This window comes from Puma concolor, chromosome A1 (genome assembly GCF_028749965.1).
Source record: "Puma concolor isolate L17-30 chromosome A1, mPumCon1.1.hap2, whole genome shotgun sequence".
Classification (NCBI taxonomy): domain Eukaryota; kingdom Metazoa; phylum Chordata; class Mammalia; order Carnivora; family Felidae; genus Puma; species Puma concolor.
In genome coordinates this window covers 190,367,585-190,383,757 of record NC_141667.1, presented here as the reverse complement: position 1 = coordinate 190,383,757, position 16,173 = coordinate 190,367,585, and the positions used below count along the sequence as shown (strand labels likewise).

The 16,173-nt window shown below is 42.2% G+C and overlaps 1 protein-coding gene and 1 long non-coding RNA gene across 16 annotated transcripts in view; one reads left to right on the top strand and one right to left on the bottom strand.

Moving 5' to 3' along the window:
• Positions 1-682, bottom strand: part of MYCBP2 (MYC binding protein 2) — a 293,673-nt gene extending 292,991 nt beyond the window's left edge. For 9 of the 15 annotated variants that reach the window (XM_086709855.1, XM_086709861.1, XM_086709893.1 and 6 more), the window contains exon 1: positions 67-681. In XM_086709855.1, the coding sequence (XP_086565981.1) occupies positions 67-368 (302 nt within the window). In that variant the 5' untranslated portion in view covers positions 369-681. Of the gene's footprint in view, positions 1-66 lie in introns of all 15 variants that reach the window. The other 6 variants (XM_086709907.1, XM_086709946.1, XM_086709919.1 and 3 more) reach the window with 2 other exon arrangements.
• Positions 683-744: 62 nt separating this feature from the next.
• The window catches only part of LOC147584688 (uncharacterized), a 125,459-nt gene continuing 110,030 nt past the window's right edge, over positions 745-16,173 (top strand). The window contains exon 1 of the long non-coding RNA XR_015252475.1: positions 745-900. This is a non-coding gene — a long non-coding RNA (uncharacterized LOC147584688). The remainder of the gene's footprint in view (positions 901-16,173) is intronic.

Sequence of the window (16,173 nt, the reverse complement as noted above, 5' to 3'; positions counted from 1 at the left end):
GCATACACACACACACACACACACACACACGCGGTATGTGGCGCAAGAAGGACACTGAAGACGCACCTGGAGGCTGGGTGTCCAGCGCTGCTGCCCCCTTGGTCCCTGTCACTGAGCGCAGCTGTGTAAATCCTCCGGTAGCGGTCGGCCAGGGCCCGGCCTGACAGCAGCAGCTGGTAGTGACCCCGGGAGTCCGCGGCCGGCAGCCCCAGCCCCAGCCCAGCGGCAGCCAAGGAGCCCTCCGGAACCGGCATGAACAGCGCCCCCGGCGCCGGGGAGGAAGAGATGGTGGCGGCTGGGAAGAATCCGTCCCCGCCGGGCCCCGAGGAGGCGGCGGCGGGGGAGGCAGTCGCTGAGCACATCATCATCCTCGCAGCCGCCGCCGCCGCCTCGTCCCCGCGGGCCGGGCAAGCAGACACGCGCGCGCACACACAGCCCTTTTCCAACGACGACGGCTCCGGAGGCGGCCTCTGGCTCCCGCAGCACGAGACTACAAAGACAGCGTCCTCCTTCTCCTCCTCCGTCTTCTCCTCCTCCCCCCTGCGCCGCCCTTGCCGCTACTGGGACCGCTCATCTAACCCCGCCACCTCGGGAGTGTGAGGAGGAGGCGGTGCCGCCGCTGCCGCCGCCGCCACCGCTGCCACCGCCGGGGCTACCCGCAATGGGAAGCTGCCGGCCGCACTGGGCATGCGCCACTCCTCGCACATGCTCAGTAACCCCAGCCCCTTTCCCTCCCCACCCCCCTCTCGCCACCACTCCCTCCGCCTCAGGGCTTTGGGTGTGGGGAGGTTGAGTGGTGAGGAATCTGAAAGAAAGCCACTTCTCCGGGTTTTACTAGCAGCTTGAGGAAGAGTAAGGAAAGCGCTGGGAAGGCTGTCAGCTACATGCTATTGGCATCAGGTAAAGGGGTTCCCTCCAGGTGGGAGAACTTGGACCAGAAAGAGGAAATGTCCCACCACCAGAGAATGAGTGTCACGCACTCCTGCTACTTTTTTCTGAAAGGTTCTGCTGCCAACATGAAGATTTACTGGGAACAGTGCTGGGTAATTCAGAATCCAAAGCAAAGGAGGCCAGCTAAATTAGAAGTATCTCTGGCGATTTTCGTTTGTGGTTTTTATTATTAGGATTAAAATAGCTTTTACTTAAAAAAAAAAAAAAAACAAGTAGTAAGCTAGTGCATTCTCTTTTCCTATGAAAGTAGAATTGACAGATATGCGAGTATTCACAAGCCAGAATCATTCCTAAATTCTTGTTCTCAACATTTCATCATAGCTAAACCTTAATGTGATAGTACTTTTCTTACATATTATGTTGACTCCACATTCATCCTTTAGAGTGCACACTTATCTCTTGGCCGTGGTCACTTGATGGCTCATCTTTTTCTGTCCAGACTTAACATTTCTAGAGATAATTCTCAAATATGACCTGAAGCTATAACTCTGGCTATTTGGAACATCTGAAAATGTCATATCTGCCAAAGATCTTATCATTGTTGTCTATTAAAATGTGACATTTGCTGAGTCCCTTGTGTCAAGCTGTTCTACTAGTCCCTTCTAAGTAAGTGCACTAGAAATGTATGTGCCACTGAACCCTGACTGCTACTAAGTTTTATCCTTTTGAGACTCAGTTTGAAGAGTTTGCCTAATTTATACTCCTGTCATTTTAAGTCCTATCATTACCATTTTTCTTTATCTACTTACTAGTTCTTAAATCTATGCTTTTTCCATAAATGTCCTCCTCCTCCTAAAAAAAAAAGCCTTTTTAGTGTTTTCAAAAGTACAAACAATGAGTGGGGAAATAAATTAATTCTAGCTTTTGGGGGGAGAGAGTGCTGAAGCAGTGCATTTTACCTAGGGCTTTAACAGATGGAGATCGTTTTGGTTAAAAAAAAAAAAAAAAAGATAGCTACAAGCGGGATAATGAAAATATAGGGACAAAGGACTGGCATGGGAAGTCGGTGTTTTAGCGCTGTGAGTAGCCCTGTTAAACAGGTTTTGTACTTGTTTCCTCAACTATGAGCTCATAAACAAGAGCTTCTTGTTTATCTTCGTGTCTTCCTCAGCCCCTAGCCTGGAAACTGGCACATAGTAGGTCACCAATAATTATTTGTTGAACTAAATTCCTGTCCTAATGCTTCAGCAGTTATAAACCTCAGCATTGAACAGGAAGTGGTCCAAACCTATAGACAAGGTATAGAGGCAGTGAAAGGCTAGTAGAGTTAAAGGCCTGAACAAATATGAACTGCAAGGGCTCTTTACTGTTGAGCAGCCAGCCAGGTAGCCAAAAGGCTCTGACAAACCAGAATTTAGATCCTGACTTTGCTATTTGTATGCCTTTGGGCAAGTTTCACCCTCTGAATAGTGGTCAAAAATAATATTGCATGAGATTGTGGAAGGATTTCAAACATCTAGGATGTCCACCTTGGCACACGGCTTTTCACAAATTGTAACACGCAAAACAAAACATACTAGACTTTTCCTGAGGACGGGAATGATATATATGTCTGTTCCCACGTTACATCCCCAGCTCCTAGCACAGGCTCTAGCCCTAAGCAGAAGGGAACCAGGTATTGGCTGAATGAATGAATGAATGAATGAATGAATGAATGTTGCCTGCACAGAAAAGCATTTCCAGTTCAGGTTTAGGTGGTGGCTTCTGCAGTCTTTACCTTCTTGGAGTTTATAATGAGGATTGAACCAGCGGCTGCACTGTTCTCAGAGTTCCTGCTATCCCTTAATTTCGCTTCAGTTTTCGCCACAAGGCCCCTTTCTGAGCCTTCTGGGTACATGCAAAACCCGGTAACTGGATAATTTGCTAGGAACCCTGTTGTCGTTGAGTCGAGCAACTAGGCGTGCGCGGAGTCGCACACATGCTCACTTAGGTGGCCGAGAGTGGCGTTTCTGTTGCGGTTGGCCGCATTTCCTTCCACGGCAGTGGCAACAGCCGCTCCACTCTAAATTGATAGTCAATGCAGAGTTTTTTCTCCTCCTCCGCCTCCTCTCCCTGCCTGGGCACTGCGTGCTCCCTGGGCAATGCTACAGCTATTGCCGTGGCAGCTGGGCACTTGGGAAGGCTCCCAAGGGTTGGCAGGGAATGGAACGCAAGCCGGGAACGAAAGGGCGTTAGGAATCACCCTTAATTCCACTGTCAAGGGGATTTGAAGGGAGGGTGGTCCCCAAGGCAAGTCGCTAGGGTCCACCTGAACCGTTGCTGCAGAAGGGAGATGTGGATTTCTCGCAACGTGCTAAGCAAGAGTCCCCGCCCGCCAATCCTGCGCGCACTGCTACTGGATGTCTTACACCGCCTAGGTGTTGAGATGGGGGTGGGGAGTCTTGTTATTACAGAAAATGCAGATTGAAAGAATATATAGAGAGTTTTGCTTTTGTTTTTCCAGCCCCAATGAGCGCCGCTCCTGTACTTTCCGCGCTGCCATCTTAGCTTTATCTTCTGGCCAGGCTGGGCGTGTGTGAGCCTTTGGTTCAGAGGGAGGGTGGAAGAGAGTGGGGGAGAGTGGAGGAAGCACTGGGCGGGTTGGGTGTCAGAATTGGCTAGACAGGACTTAAGGACGTCGCCCTGAAAGAATCACCCTCAAAGATTAACGCTGAACTAAGGCATCCTGACTTTGCCCATTTTGTAAATGAAACACATGCGTAGTATTTTTTAGTCTTTGTGGTTGATAATCATGTTCATTTCTCAAAAGCATCTCTTGTCAATGATCATGTAAGACCCTAGCTTCTTCTTTCATACGTATGATCACATATTTTCTCTTCCACTTGAAATAGCAAAGCTGGGAGTACAATTTTCTGAACTCCAAAGATTTAAGATTTTTGTACTCTGTATCTTTTTGTACTCTATCTTGTGTTTTTTGTGTTTTGTTTTTTTTAAAGGAAGCCATCAGCACTGGTGTAGTAAATAACAGGCAGAAACATAAATGAGAACAATGATAGATGTTGTTAATTTCATTTAAAAGGTTAATATTGTACCAATGCTATAGGATTACAAACACAGGAAGCACGCATGTTATGAGGAACATCAAGACTACTGAAAATGTTGTGGTCAAGTCAGGAGTTTGGGTTTGTTTCCCAAATTTGTACAACAGTATTGGAACATTTAAAAACAAAATTGGTGGGGCGCCTGGGTGGCTCAGTCCCTTAAGCAACTGACTTGGCTCAGGTCATGAGCTCCAAGTCAGTCTCTGTGCTGACAGCTTAGAGTCTGGATCCTGCTTCTGATTCTGTGTCTGGTTCTCTCTCTGTTCCTCCCCTGCTTGTTCTCTGTCTCTTTCTGTCTCTCAAAAATAAATAAATGTTGAAAAAAATTAAAAATAAATAAAAAATAAAAACAAATTTGGTAGCTGAGACCATTTTAAAACAAACTTAGTAGCTGAGAACAATTTGGAGGGAAAAAATGGTCAAGTCTGAAGAGTGAAGAGTTACTCTTTGGTAACCTTACTTTAAGGACCCATGAGTCTACATTCCTGATAAAATGACCACAAGCACTTTAAAATGAAAATTATTTTAGGTAATATATTTAATACTCCAAAATGAACAGAAAAAATTCAACATGGCTATTTAAATTTTTTTAAACAAAAATTTAGTATTGGATCCCCTAGATATCTTGATGTCTTACTTTAAACAAATGTATTTTTAGAGCCTTGGAAGATTCAGTAATTTGTAGACATGAAGAGGCATGATTTTTTCTTCTTATTCATATTAGTTTCTAAAGATACAAATTTTATGTCTATGTTTTTCTATAAATAAAAAATTTAGATTCTAGGAAGCTTTAGGTAAATATGGATATTTCCAGCCCTGAAAAATTATTCTAAAATATTTTTTTATTAAAAAAATTTTTTTTTAATGTTTATTTTTGAGAGAGAGAGACAGAGCGTGAGCAGGGGAGGGCCAGGGAGAGGGAGACACTGAATTGGAAGCAGGCTCCAGGCTCTGAGCTCTGAGCTGTCAGCACAGAGCCCGAAGCAGGGCTTGAACCAGTAACCTTGAGAACATGACCTGAGCCCAAGTCGGACGCCCAACCAACTGAGCCACCCAGGTGCCCCAATTCTAAAATATTTTTAAGTGAATCTATTCTTTGAAGTGTATGAAATTCAGTAGTATATATGTATATATACATATACATATATATTTAAATGCAAATCATGTTTTAAAGATTTTATTGTTGTGATGTATTTTAGACCAGAAGAAGCTTTCACAAATGATAAAGAAAGTCATATAAAGTATAATTGTTTGAAGGAGAAATGTAAGAACCTTGCATTTTAACCTTGAAAACCTCAATGTAGTTTATAAAGTATTAGGTTGGTCATTATTACTAAGGTTAAATAGTTTAATAATTAAATCATATCTCCCTAAACCCTAAAGGACTGTTGAAATTCTTATACATAATAGTAATTTTATCATATCAAATATATTATTTTGAAATATATTATTTATTTACAATAACATAATATGTTTAAAAATATATTATTTTTAAGATAGTTCTTGGCTAATCCAGATATCAGGATATATCTAAATGGCTCTAAAATGATTATACTAGGCATGATCTTATTTTAAAGACATTTACCCTCTTTCAGGCTAAGTTTTCTCACCAATAATATGAGGGTAATAATAGCACCTACTTCATTAGATTCTTTGAAGATTAAGTTAAATAATATATATCAAGGACTTGCTTAGCACACCACCTGTCAGGCATAACTATTATTGTTAATAGTGTGTGTGGTCTCCCTTATTTGAGATGTGTCCCAACCTTTTGAGACAAACAGTTATACACTTTGAGTTATATACACTTGGATTTGGAAGTATTCTTTTTTAATGCTTATTTCTTTATTTTGAGGGAGAGACAGATAGTGAGCAGGGGAAGGGCAGAGAGAGCGGGAGAGAGAATCCCAAGCAGGCACTACACTTACAGCTCAGAGCCTGATGCGAGCTTGAACTCATGAACCACAAGACCATGAGTTGAGCCGAAATCAAGAGTCCTACACTTACATGACTAAGCCACCCAGGTGTCCCTGGAAGTTATGTTTTTTAACAGAGCCCTATCCACAAACACAGATTTACTTTATCATGACATGACAAGAATAGAATCCTAAGACTACTTGTTTCCCTAAAACACTCTGCTCTTAGATGATTTGTTAATTCACAAAACATATTGCTTACTTTCATTAAATTCAGTGAGTTTTTGGAATTCTGATGGTTACATTTTGACTAATAATAGTCAAAACTGATTATAGTTTCTTCTCAAGTGGCCGGTGGCTATGGTACACCTCTGGAATCAAAACTTACATATATCATCCATGGCTCACATTCTCTGTTAGTTTATACGTAATTAGCATAAAAGTCTTAGCCCCACCTAGTTCAATTTCCTGTTTTGATCAATATTTTTACTTTTATATTTCAAAAGTAAAAATAGGTTGATTTACTAATTCTTTATAATTAACTCTCTCAAAAAGATTTTGCCCCTCTCATTTGCCATTTATTTTTATTTTTATTTTTTGTATGTTTTATTTAATTTTGAGAGAGAGTGGGAGAGGGACAGAGAGCAAGGGAACAGAGGATCTGTAGCAGGATCTGTGATAACAGCAGTGAGCCCAATGCAATGCTCGAACTCGTGAACCATAAGATCATGACCTGAGCCAAAGTTGTATGCTTAACAAACTGAGCCACCCAGTGCCTAAAGTTTGCCTTTTAGACTGCACCAGAAGCTGTTTAAAAAGTTTTTAAAGCATATAATTCATGAAAAATAGTTCATACCTTCCTAAATTAATTTACAGTGACAGTATTTTCTTAGTTTAGACAAAATAATCATATCTGTATGATGTAATGTTTCGGGAACTAAAGTATTTATGGGCTAGAGCAAAGGCAACATTGCTTCTGGAGAAAAACTCGCTTCCACACAAGTATTCCTAAAGTGCACCCCTAAATGCAGGAGGGATGGTGTGCCGGTAATTTGCTTATTTCCTCTTGAGTCAATTCCTCTCCATTTCCCTGCTCGGTACAGCAAAGTGAGCCCTGAAAACCACATTTTTCAGGCTCCCTTGCCAGCTAGCTTCAAGTTAGATTAAGCCAATGGAGTGAGATGGATGATTAGTACGTGGAAAGAGGAGAGAAATCATGCTTCCCTTACCTACCACCATCGCTATCTCTTTCTGCTTTGGGCAACATCTCTATGGTTCCAACTCCTGCTGGCAGCTTCTTCCATGTTCCAATTCCAGCCAGGTAACCTCTGTTGTGGAACCACTTCTCATTGGGCATCCCCGGCTCCTGGAAGCTGGAAATAGCATCTCCTCCTTTGGTCTCTCCTGCCATAAGGAGTATAGTGGCTTCCTGCAGTTATCAATCTTTAGATGCCTCTGTCCTTCATTTGCCTTCTCAGCTCCTTCACTACTGATGCAATTAGTTCCTTATATTCAATTCCCTCTCTTAATTACTTGGCACACACTTTTCTGTTTTCCTGTTTGGACCCTAGTGATACAGATAGTCTTCTATCCAAATAGTAGTCTTGATTTGGCTTTTCAGCCAAATGATGGCATTTTATCATCTTGTATCTGGTCTTTAAAGCTTGTGCATATGACCTCAATCAGCAAAACAGACACCTGATTTGAAAACCAAATTTATTGATTCACCACACCCATTTCAAATCTCCCTCTTCCTTGCCTGCCTTCACTTTAAAGACTGAAAAAAGTGAAATATTCTGTGAGCCTCTCCTGCACTTAGGGTTGACTTTAGGACACAATTCAGGCCAGCAAGATAAAGGAGAATCCATTCTTCTTGTTTCTGTCTCTCTTTCCACTTCAAAGGTGGGCAGGATGGCTGACATTTGTAGCTATGAGACAAGAGCTACAAGATAAAGGCCAAGAGCATCACTGACATTGGCCTTGACATTATAAAGCCATTGAACAAAGTTTCAAACTAATTTTTATGCAAGAAAAAGAATTCTAAATTGTCTCAGCTACTGTTAATAAAGTATTTTTACTTGTGGCTAAAAATGTTCCTACTGGAAATACCAGGTCCAACATCTTGTCAAAGAGTGTATGCTCTCGCTAGCTTCCATGAGTAGTATGCTTGAAAGAAGAAATACTTATGAAAAAATAGTCAAAATCATAAAAATCCATTCATTCTCCCTGGGTCCTGAATTTTCTTGCTTTCTTCAAGTCAAACATCAGAAAGATCATGCCTTTGGATTTTTTTTATGTCATGCCTTTGGATTTATTAAAGATTTCTACAGTGATGTACCTCTTCGATAACCTTGCAGGTCTGAGGCACTTATTCCCCCAGCTGCTGGGAGTGATGACTGCTGGCTGCTCATAGCTAAGTCCCTTTTCATAAGTTGCTCTTGGCTTTAGGGAACTGTATCACCCAAGATTCCACTCCATCCCCAGGAGAGCCTGCATCAAATAACTGGTGGATGTGGTGTACAAAGACCTGGACCTCTGGACCTTAATTCAAGATATTCTGAAGAGCCATCCCAGCTCCACAATTCTCCATGGAATTAGCTAAGGCCTTTGTTGCAACTGTACTGCAATTCCATTTCTTTCTCTCTTGGCCCATCCTGCTTTTCTCACTCATTCACAAGCAGTATTGTTAAAACACTCCACAATAAATTTCCTGCATGCATGCAAGTCTCCATTTCTGTTTTCCAGGGAAACTGACTTAAGTCAGTTGGTATGGGGAGTGGTCTGAAGAAGTGAACTCTAAAATGGGATGTTGGATGGGGTGCCTGGGTGACTTAGTTGGTTAAGTGTCCAACTTTTGGTCCTGGTTGAGATCATGATCTCACAGTTTGTGAGATCGAGCCCCACGTCAGAGGCTGCTTGGAATTCTCTCTTCCTCTCTCTTTGCCCTTCCCCCATGCTCCCTGTCTCTGTCTCTCTCTCTCTCAAAATAAGTAAGTAAACTTCAAAAACAAAACAAAGAGGGGCGCCTGGCTGACTCAGTCGATTGAGTGTCCGACTTCAGTTCAGGTCATGATCTCGCAGTTCGCGAGTTGGAGCCACTCATCAGGCTCTGTGCTAACAATTCAGAACCTAGAGCCTGCTTCAGATTCTGTGTCTCCCTCTCTCTCTGCCCCTCCTCCACTCATGCTCTCTCTCTCTCTCTCTCAAAAATAAATAAAAACATTTGAAAAATATTTTAAAAAATAAAATAAAATGGAAAGTTGGAACTGGATCATCCACTGGTTGGTTGGCAATGGGAACCACATCTGTGGTGGACAGTTTGTAAGGTGATCCCCTGATCTCCATCTCCTAATATACCTGCCCTTGTATAAGCATTTCCCCGTGTGTGTAGTTGGGACCTGAAAATTTCTTCTGACCAATAGAATATGGCAAAAATGACAAGCTGTACAAGATTACACATATGTAATTAAGTTAATATTATATCATCACTTCCATCTTGCTGGAGACCCCCTCTTCCTTTGAAGGAACTTCAAAGGACTTTGAAGGAGCAAGCTGCCATGTGTGAGCCACCACACAGAGAGGTACACAAGGCAAAAAGTTGATGGTAGTCTCTGGCTAACAGCCCATAAGGACTGAGTGCCTCAGTCCAGCAGCCTGCAAGGAACTGAATTCTGCCAAAAACCATATGACTTTGGAAGTGTTTCCTTTCTTAGCTGAGTCTCAGATGAGATTGTGGCCCCAGTGGACACCTTGATTACAGCCTTGCAGAGGACAAAGCTAAGCCCTGCCCAGTCTTCTAATGTACAGAAACTGTCAGATAGTAAGTGTGTGATACAGTCAACCACTAAGTTTGTGACAATACTGTTATGCAGCAACAAAAAACCTAATATATCATCACTGGCGGTAGACTGAGCATGACAGCTCTGAGATGGGTAGAACTGCATAATTGCTGAGACTCACTGGGGGTGAACTAAGGTGGGAGAGGTACAGACAGGATGCACTTATAAATATAATAGCCCAAGCTTTTGAGAGGCTTACGGAAAGTGTTCATTATAAAGACATTAAAACTAGATTACTCTTGCTGAGCACCATAGATGCACTAGAGAGAGACAATGAAATGCTGAAAATTAGGATTCCAGTGGTCTGAGTCTTGTCCGACATCTACAAAGTAAAGGGTAAGTTATCACATCTCATACTTCCTACCACAAAGAAGGAGGGACAACACTTGCTAGGCTTCTCTGGGTCTGTAGGCATAATATTTACTTGAGAATATTGCTCTGACACATTTCCTGAATGACACAGATACCTGCCAAGAACAATGCAGTACTGCCTAGAACAATGAAGGGCTCCACATCATCTCTTGACTGTAGGAAAAGCAGTTTTGCTTCTTAGGTCATACAACATGACAGAGTCTATGATATTAGATGTATCAGTGGGAGAGAAAGATGCTGCCGAATGAATGGGAAATTTCCATGGGAAAATCACAAAGAAAAGTCCAAGGGTTCTGGAGCAAGGCAAAAACAAATTTAACAACAGCAACAACAAAAATCATACACTTGAAAAATGGCTTCTGGTAGGCTATTTGGGCACTGATAGAGACAGAGCATCTTACCATGAGATGTCAAGTGGCTAAAAGTACCCATTAGGAGCTGAGTTTTATCAGTCCCATTACCTCATAAGGTCCAGTAGGCCCAGCAAAACCTATGGTAAAATATAAGTAATATATCCAAGATTGGGCACGAGCAGGGACACAGCACAAGTAAGGTGCATGAATGGGTGGCCAGCTCCTGTGTCATCAACCATTATTGCAATGAGACCTGCCTCTAAGCTTAAACGTATGGCTGCATGGGTTTAGGGAGCCCCTTAAGACTAACTGGTGGAGGAGAAAAGAAGCTGAGCTTGGTCTAAGTGCAGGTTAACTTGGTAAGTAGTTACAACTGAAATGAACTGCTTCTATACTATGATCTGATAGTGATAAGGCAAAATCTTTCCAATAGTTTGTACTTCATGCATTGCCTAGGATCATCCATTTTGCACATAAAGAGCAGTAGCCTGAAGTAAGACTCATAGGTAGCAGCAGATGGCTTGGGTGTTTGGTAGGGGCCTGGAAGTAAAAAGATTGAAAGATTGGGGAGGAAGGCTATGGAAGAGACATGAGAATGGACCTATGGGAGTGGGTGTGAAGTGTGGCAGTCTTTGAATCAAATCACATGATGATGCCTGTCAGAGAACATTCCATCATGACAGAGACAATGAATGACCACATAGACAGGATGATTCTGCTACTTGATAATTAGCTAACCTCTGCTTTTGTCCACCCACTGGGGGCACAGAGAGCACATGCACAGAGTAGCCATGGTGCAGAGATGGAGGTTATGCACGGAACATATAGTTCATGCTCTCCCTTAACAATGCTAATCTAGCTACTGCAATAGCCAAATGTACAACCTGCCAGCAAAAGAGACCAACACTAGCCCTTAATACAATATGATCCCTGAAGGAGACCAAACAGCCACTTGCAAGAAGATCTATTATATTCTACCCTGGAAAGGCCAGTGATTCAGCTTGGCTGGGAGTGATACGTATTCTGTTGTGGATTTACCTTCCCTGCCCACATTGGCCAGAACCATCATATATGAGGGCTTACAGGGGCGCCTGGGTGGCTCAGCCGGTTAAGCGGCCGACTTGCGCTCTGGTCATGATCTCACGGTCTGTGAGTTCGAGCCCCGCATCGGGCTCTGTGCTGACAGCTCAGAGCCTGGAGCCTGTTTCAGATTCTGTGTCTCCCTCTCTCTGACCCTCCCCTGTTCATGCTCTGTCTCTCCCTGTCTCAAAAATAAATAAAACATTTAAAAAAATTTTGAAGGCTTACAGAGTTCTTTCACAAATATGGGATTCTGAAAAGCACTGTCTCAGACCAAGAGGTTCGCTTTATAGTAAATGATGTATGGCAGTAGATATATGTTTGTGGTAGACTAAATTATGATCCCTATCTAAAATTATCCATATTGTAATCCTTAGAACGTGTGAATATGTTACCTTACATGGCAAAAGGGGCTTTTCAGATGAGATTATATTAAGGATCTTTAGATGAGGATTATCGTGGATTATCCAGAAAGTTCCAATGTAATCACAAGTGTTCTTATAAGAAGGAGGCAGGAAGGTCAGAGTGAAGGAAGACAGTGTGACAATGGAAACAGAATCAGAAAGGATGTGATGACAAGGAGAGGAGAGGAGAAGAAGGGGGAGAGAGAGGAGAGAGAGAACGATAGAGATTTAAAATTGTTATGCTGCTGACTTTGACTATGGAGGAAGGGCCATAAATCAAGGAATGCAGTAAGCCTCTAGAAGCTGGAAAAGACAAGGAAATGAAGTCTTCCCTAGAGCCTCTAGAAGAAACATAGCTCTGCTAACATCTTTATTTTAGGACTTGTGACCATCAGAAATGTAAGATACTAAATTTGGTTTCTTTTAATCCAATAAATTTTGTTACAGCAGCAAAATGAAACAAACACAATGGCCATTGGATCCACTTATCCTACCACATAAAGTGCCACCCAGAACTTGCTGTTGATAGAATTGAAGGTACAGTTAGGGCACAAGCTATATATAATAACCTTAAATTAACAGCTATTACATGGTATAGTGTCCCTAATAGATAGAATATATGAAATCAAGAACACAAAGTGAAAGTAGTAATGGCTCTACTCCAAGCAAACCCTTAGAGAATATGTGCTTTCTGTCCTGCTTAGACTCTAAAGTTCTAGAGCTCCTAGTTCCCAACGGTCTAATGCTTTCACCAGAGGACACGGTAAGAGCCCCACTGGACTTTGAATCCTGGTTGCTCTCAGTCACTTCAGGCTCCTCAGTCCAAGAGACCAACAGAACAAAAATAGAGTCTCTTTACTGGCAGGAGTAAATGACCCATGCCATCAGAAGTAGATAGGGCTACTATTCCATATGGAAGCAGGGAAGAGTGTGTATAGCCCTTAAGCAAGACACAGGCATATCTCTTGACACCCCCTTATACAATTTTGATGTTAAATGAACAAGTACAGTCCACATGGCCTGAGAAGGGCATGGTGACTAGCATCCCAGGACTCTCAAGTATGAGTATGGGTGACCCTCCAAGGTAGGCCACCTAGACTAGCAGAGGTTCTGGCTGAAGGTGAAGAAAATCTAGGACTGGTAAGGAGGAGGGTCATTATGAATTTCAGCTGTAGCATTAAGACTCTTTGTAGCAACAAGGACTGTGGTTTATCCCACTTATTTTCCTCTTTTAGGTTTCTGTAGAAAAAAGAACCAGAATCCTGGATATGGGGTGAACTCTAGAGAAGCAGATAAAATTGAGCAATGGTAGGAGTGAACTGAAATGGATATTATAGTGTTTGCCCTGATTGCCTACCATTTTGGGATTGAGTCACTTATGTCCCAGTGGTTAGAGGTGCTGGCTACTGACACAACTGAACCCTTCCTTCTCTGAGCATTGTCCTCAGCAGAAGGTTGTTGCTTGGACCATGGCTGTGTCCCCTCCCTGAGGTGCAGTTTGCTTCAGTGACTTAACATTGTAGTACAAGAACCTAGCCTTGTTACCTTAATTTGGGGACAACTCCACAGGTCTTCCCAGTTCCATAGCTCTCTGTGGGTTTGGCTGATGCTTCTCTTCTTAACTAATCCTCAGTTCAGCTTCTCCCTCTACCTAAACTTGCTTTCCTCACCTTTTTAAAAGGTTTTATTCCTAAGTGTACTCTCTAATAAACTTCCTGCATGCAAGTTTTTGTTTCAGATTTGATTTCCTGGGAAACTTAGACTAAGACAGTTACTTTGATTTAAAAGACACAAAATTTTTCATTGCATTTGCTTGAAATATTGATGGCATTATTCATGATATGCCACGTTCCAAATTTTATCTTACAGTTAAGTACTCAAAAAAATTGCTTTCCGTAAAACCTGCCCTTTTTTTTATTAATAAAAATTTCATAATTGATCATGATTCCCTTTACACTTGCCTACTGAGAAACAGTAAACTTGGTGTTTGCTACAGTCCTTTCTCAGGTTGAGATGAAAAAAATTATAAAACTGTTTGTAGCAAATGGAAGCAAAAACTTATGTTTATTAAACTAATGGCTAAGCAAGGAGAGAGAGCTTAACCTAAAGCCAAAGAAGCTCTCTTCTCTAAACACCAGATATTAACAGTTTTAGCCAGGGCACTTGAGTGGTTCAGTCGGTTAAGTGACAGACTCTTGATTTCAGCTCAGGACATAATCTCACAGTTAGTGACATTGAGTCCCACATCGGGCTCCATGCTGATAGTGCATGGAGCCTGCTTCTGATTCTTTCTCTCTCTCTCTCTCTCTCTCTCTGCCCCTCCCCTCCCTCTTTCTGCCCCTCCCCTGTTCATGCTCGCTCTTTCTCAAAATAAATAAAGTTAAAAATAAAAATAAAACAGTTCTAGCCATCCACACACTTTAATACTGGTAGGGTAGTCCTCCTTATGTGATAGGGAGGAGACATGTGCTCCCTGAAGGTACCTAACTCCTAATTGGATGAAAGGAGAAAGGGGTTAGGGCTATACCTGCCCAATTTCTACTTCCTAACTCAACAATGAGATAAGGAACTGCACCTCCCCTATCCATCCACCTTCTGTCATCATTGCTTCTCCCAATGATAGAACATATTGGGCACAATGAACAAAAGACAACAGTTAGGCAATTATTGTTGTAGTTTAGCATGACCTGTTGAGGGCCTCAACAAAGGCAGTCAGCATAGAGGAGACAGGACTATTCAAGAGGTGAGATGCACAGGAAAAAGTGATCTAATGTAGAGGGTGAGAGAAATGGAGGATCCTAATGTGACTCCCAGATTCTGGTGTCATTCACTGAGGTGGGAACCCAGGAAAAGAGGTTGTTTGGGGATAGGAAGAGTGCTGTTTATCTTCTTAACGTATTTCTTGGTCTGAAAACTAAAAGAATGCTTTTAGAGGATGTGATAACTCCCCCACTTACACACATTCCTCTGCCATTGATTTTCAGTTCTGTCTACACAGCTGTCATCTTTGAAAACTATACTATATTCAATGAAATATTATCTGGCAATAAAAATGGACACATGCTACAACATGGATGAAACTTGTAGGTGTTATTCTAAATAAAAGAAGCCAGACACAGAGATCATATATTGTATGATTCCATTTATATGAAACATCCAGAATAGACAGATCCATTGAAACAAAGTAGATTGTGGTTGCCAGTGGCTGGGGGGAAAATGGGGATGGGGAGGGACTACTTAATGGGTATGGTACTTTGGGGGAGGCAGGGGAATGTGATGAAATTCCATGTGTTCTAGTATTAGATTGTGTGGATGATTGCACAACTGTGAATATACTAAAAACCAAAGAATTGTTCACTTTAGATAAGTATGAATTTTATGGCGTATGAATTATATTTCAATAGAACTTATTTTAAAAATCTGTTTCAATGCCTTCAGTGATTTTGTGTTAAAGTAATTAAAGCTAGTTGCCACAACTTACAAACCTCATGAACTGCTTATTCCCTTTACTCTTCAAAGCCATTCTCCTCCCTTCACTGAACAGCTTTGTGCCTCAGAAGGCTAAAGCTCCAGAACACTGTATCACCTGTGCTCTCTCAAGGTTGTGTTCTGATTGGGTTTGCCCAATGGGGATACCCTCTCAGGACACTGAAGGACAGGCGAAGAGGAAGGTAAAGGTATTTTTCTGGCTCTACGCCCTTCTTCTGGCAGTGGCAATGTCCCTTCGTGACTGGAGTTCCTGCTGGGCAGTTCTTCCTCCTTGGCACTAGCCCTCTATTTCCTGATAACTCTATTTCCTCTCTGTTGTAGGAGTGGGAACAGCTTCCTGACTCCCATGTTTCTCCCCTTACCCTGTCCATGCCTCTGAAAGGATTTCCTTCATTAAAGTCTCTTAATCTGAACCAGCTGGGATGATCTGGTAGAATTCTGATCAGTACTCCCCACCACCCTCCCCCAAACCTCAGTGGCTTACCACGATAAAAGTTTACTCCTCATCCATTTGATATAAGTCAGATAGCCCTCTTTTGCCATCTGGACCTTGTGGCATCCAACATAAGTCAGGGAAAGAGTGAATTAGAAGCTTGCAGGAGATGCTCTCTAAGGCTAGCTAGGTTGACATCTATCCTACCCATATCTAATGCCCAGAACATGTCACAGGGTCCCAAACTAACTGCTACAATACTGGTGTGGTAAATATATGGCATTATCTATGACTG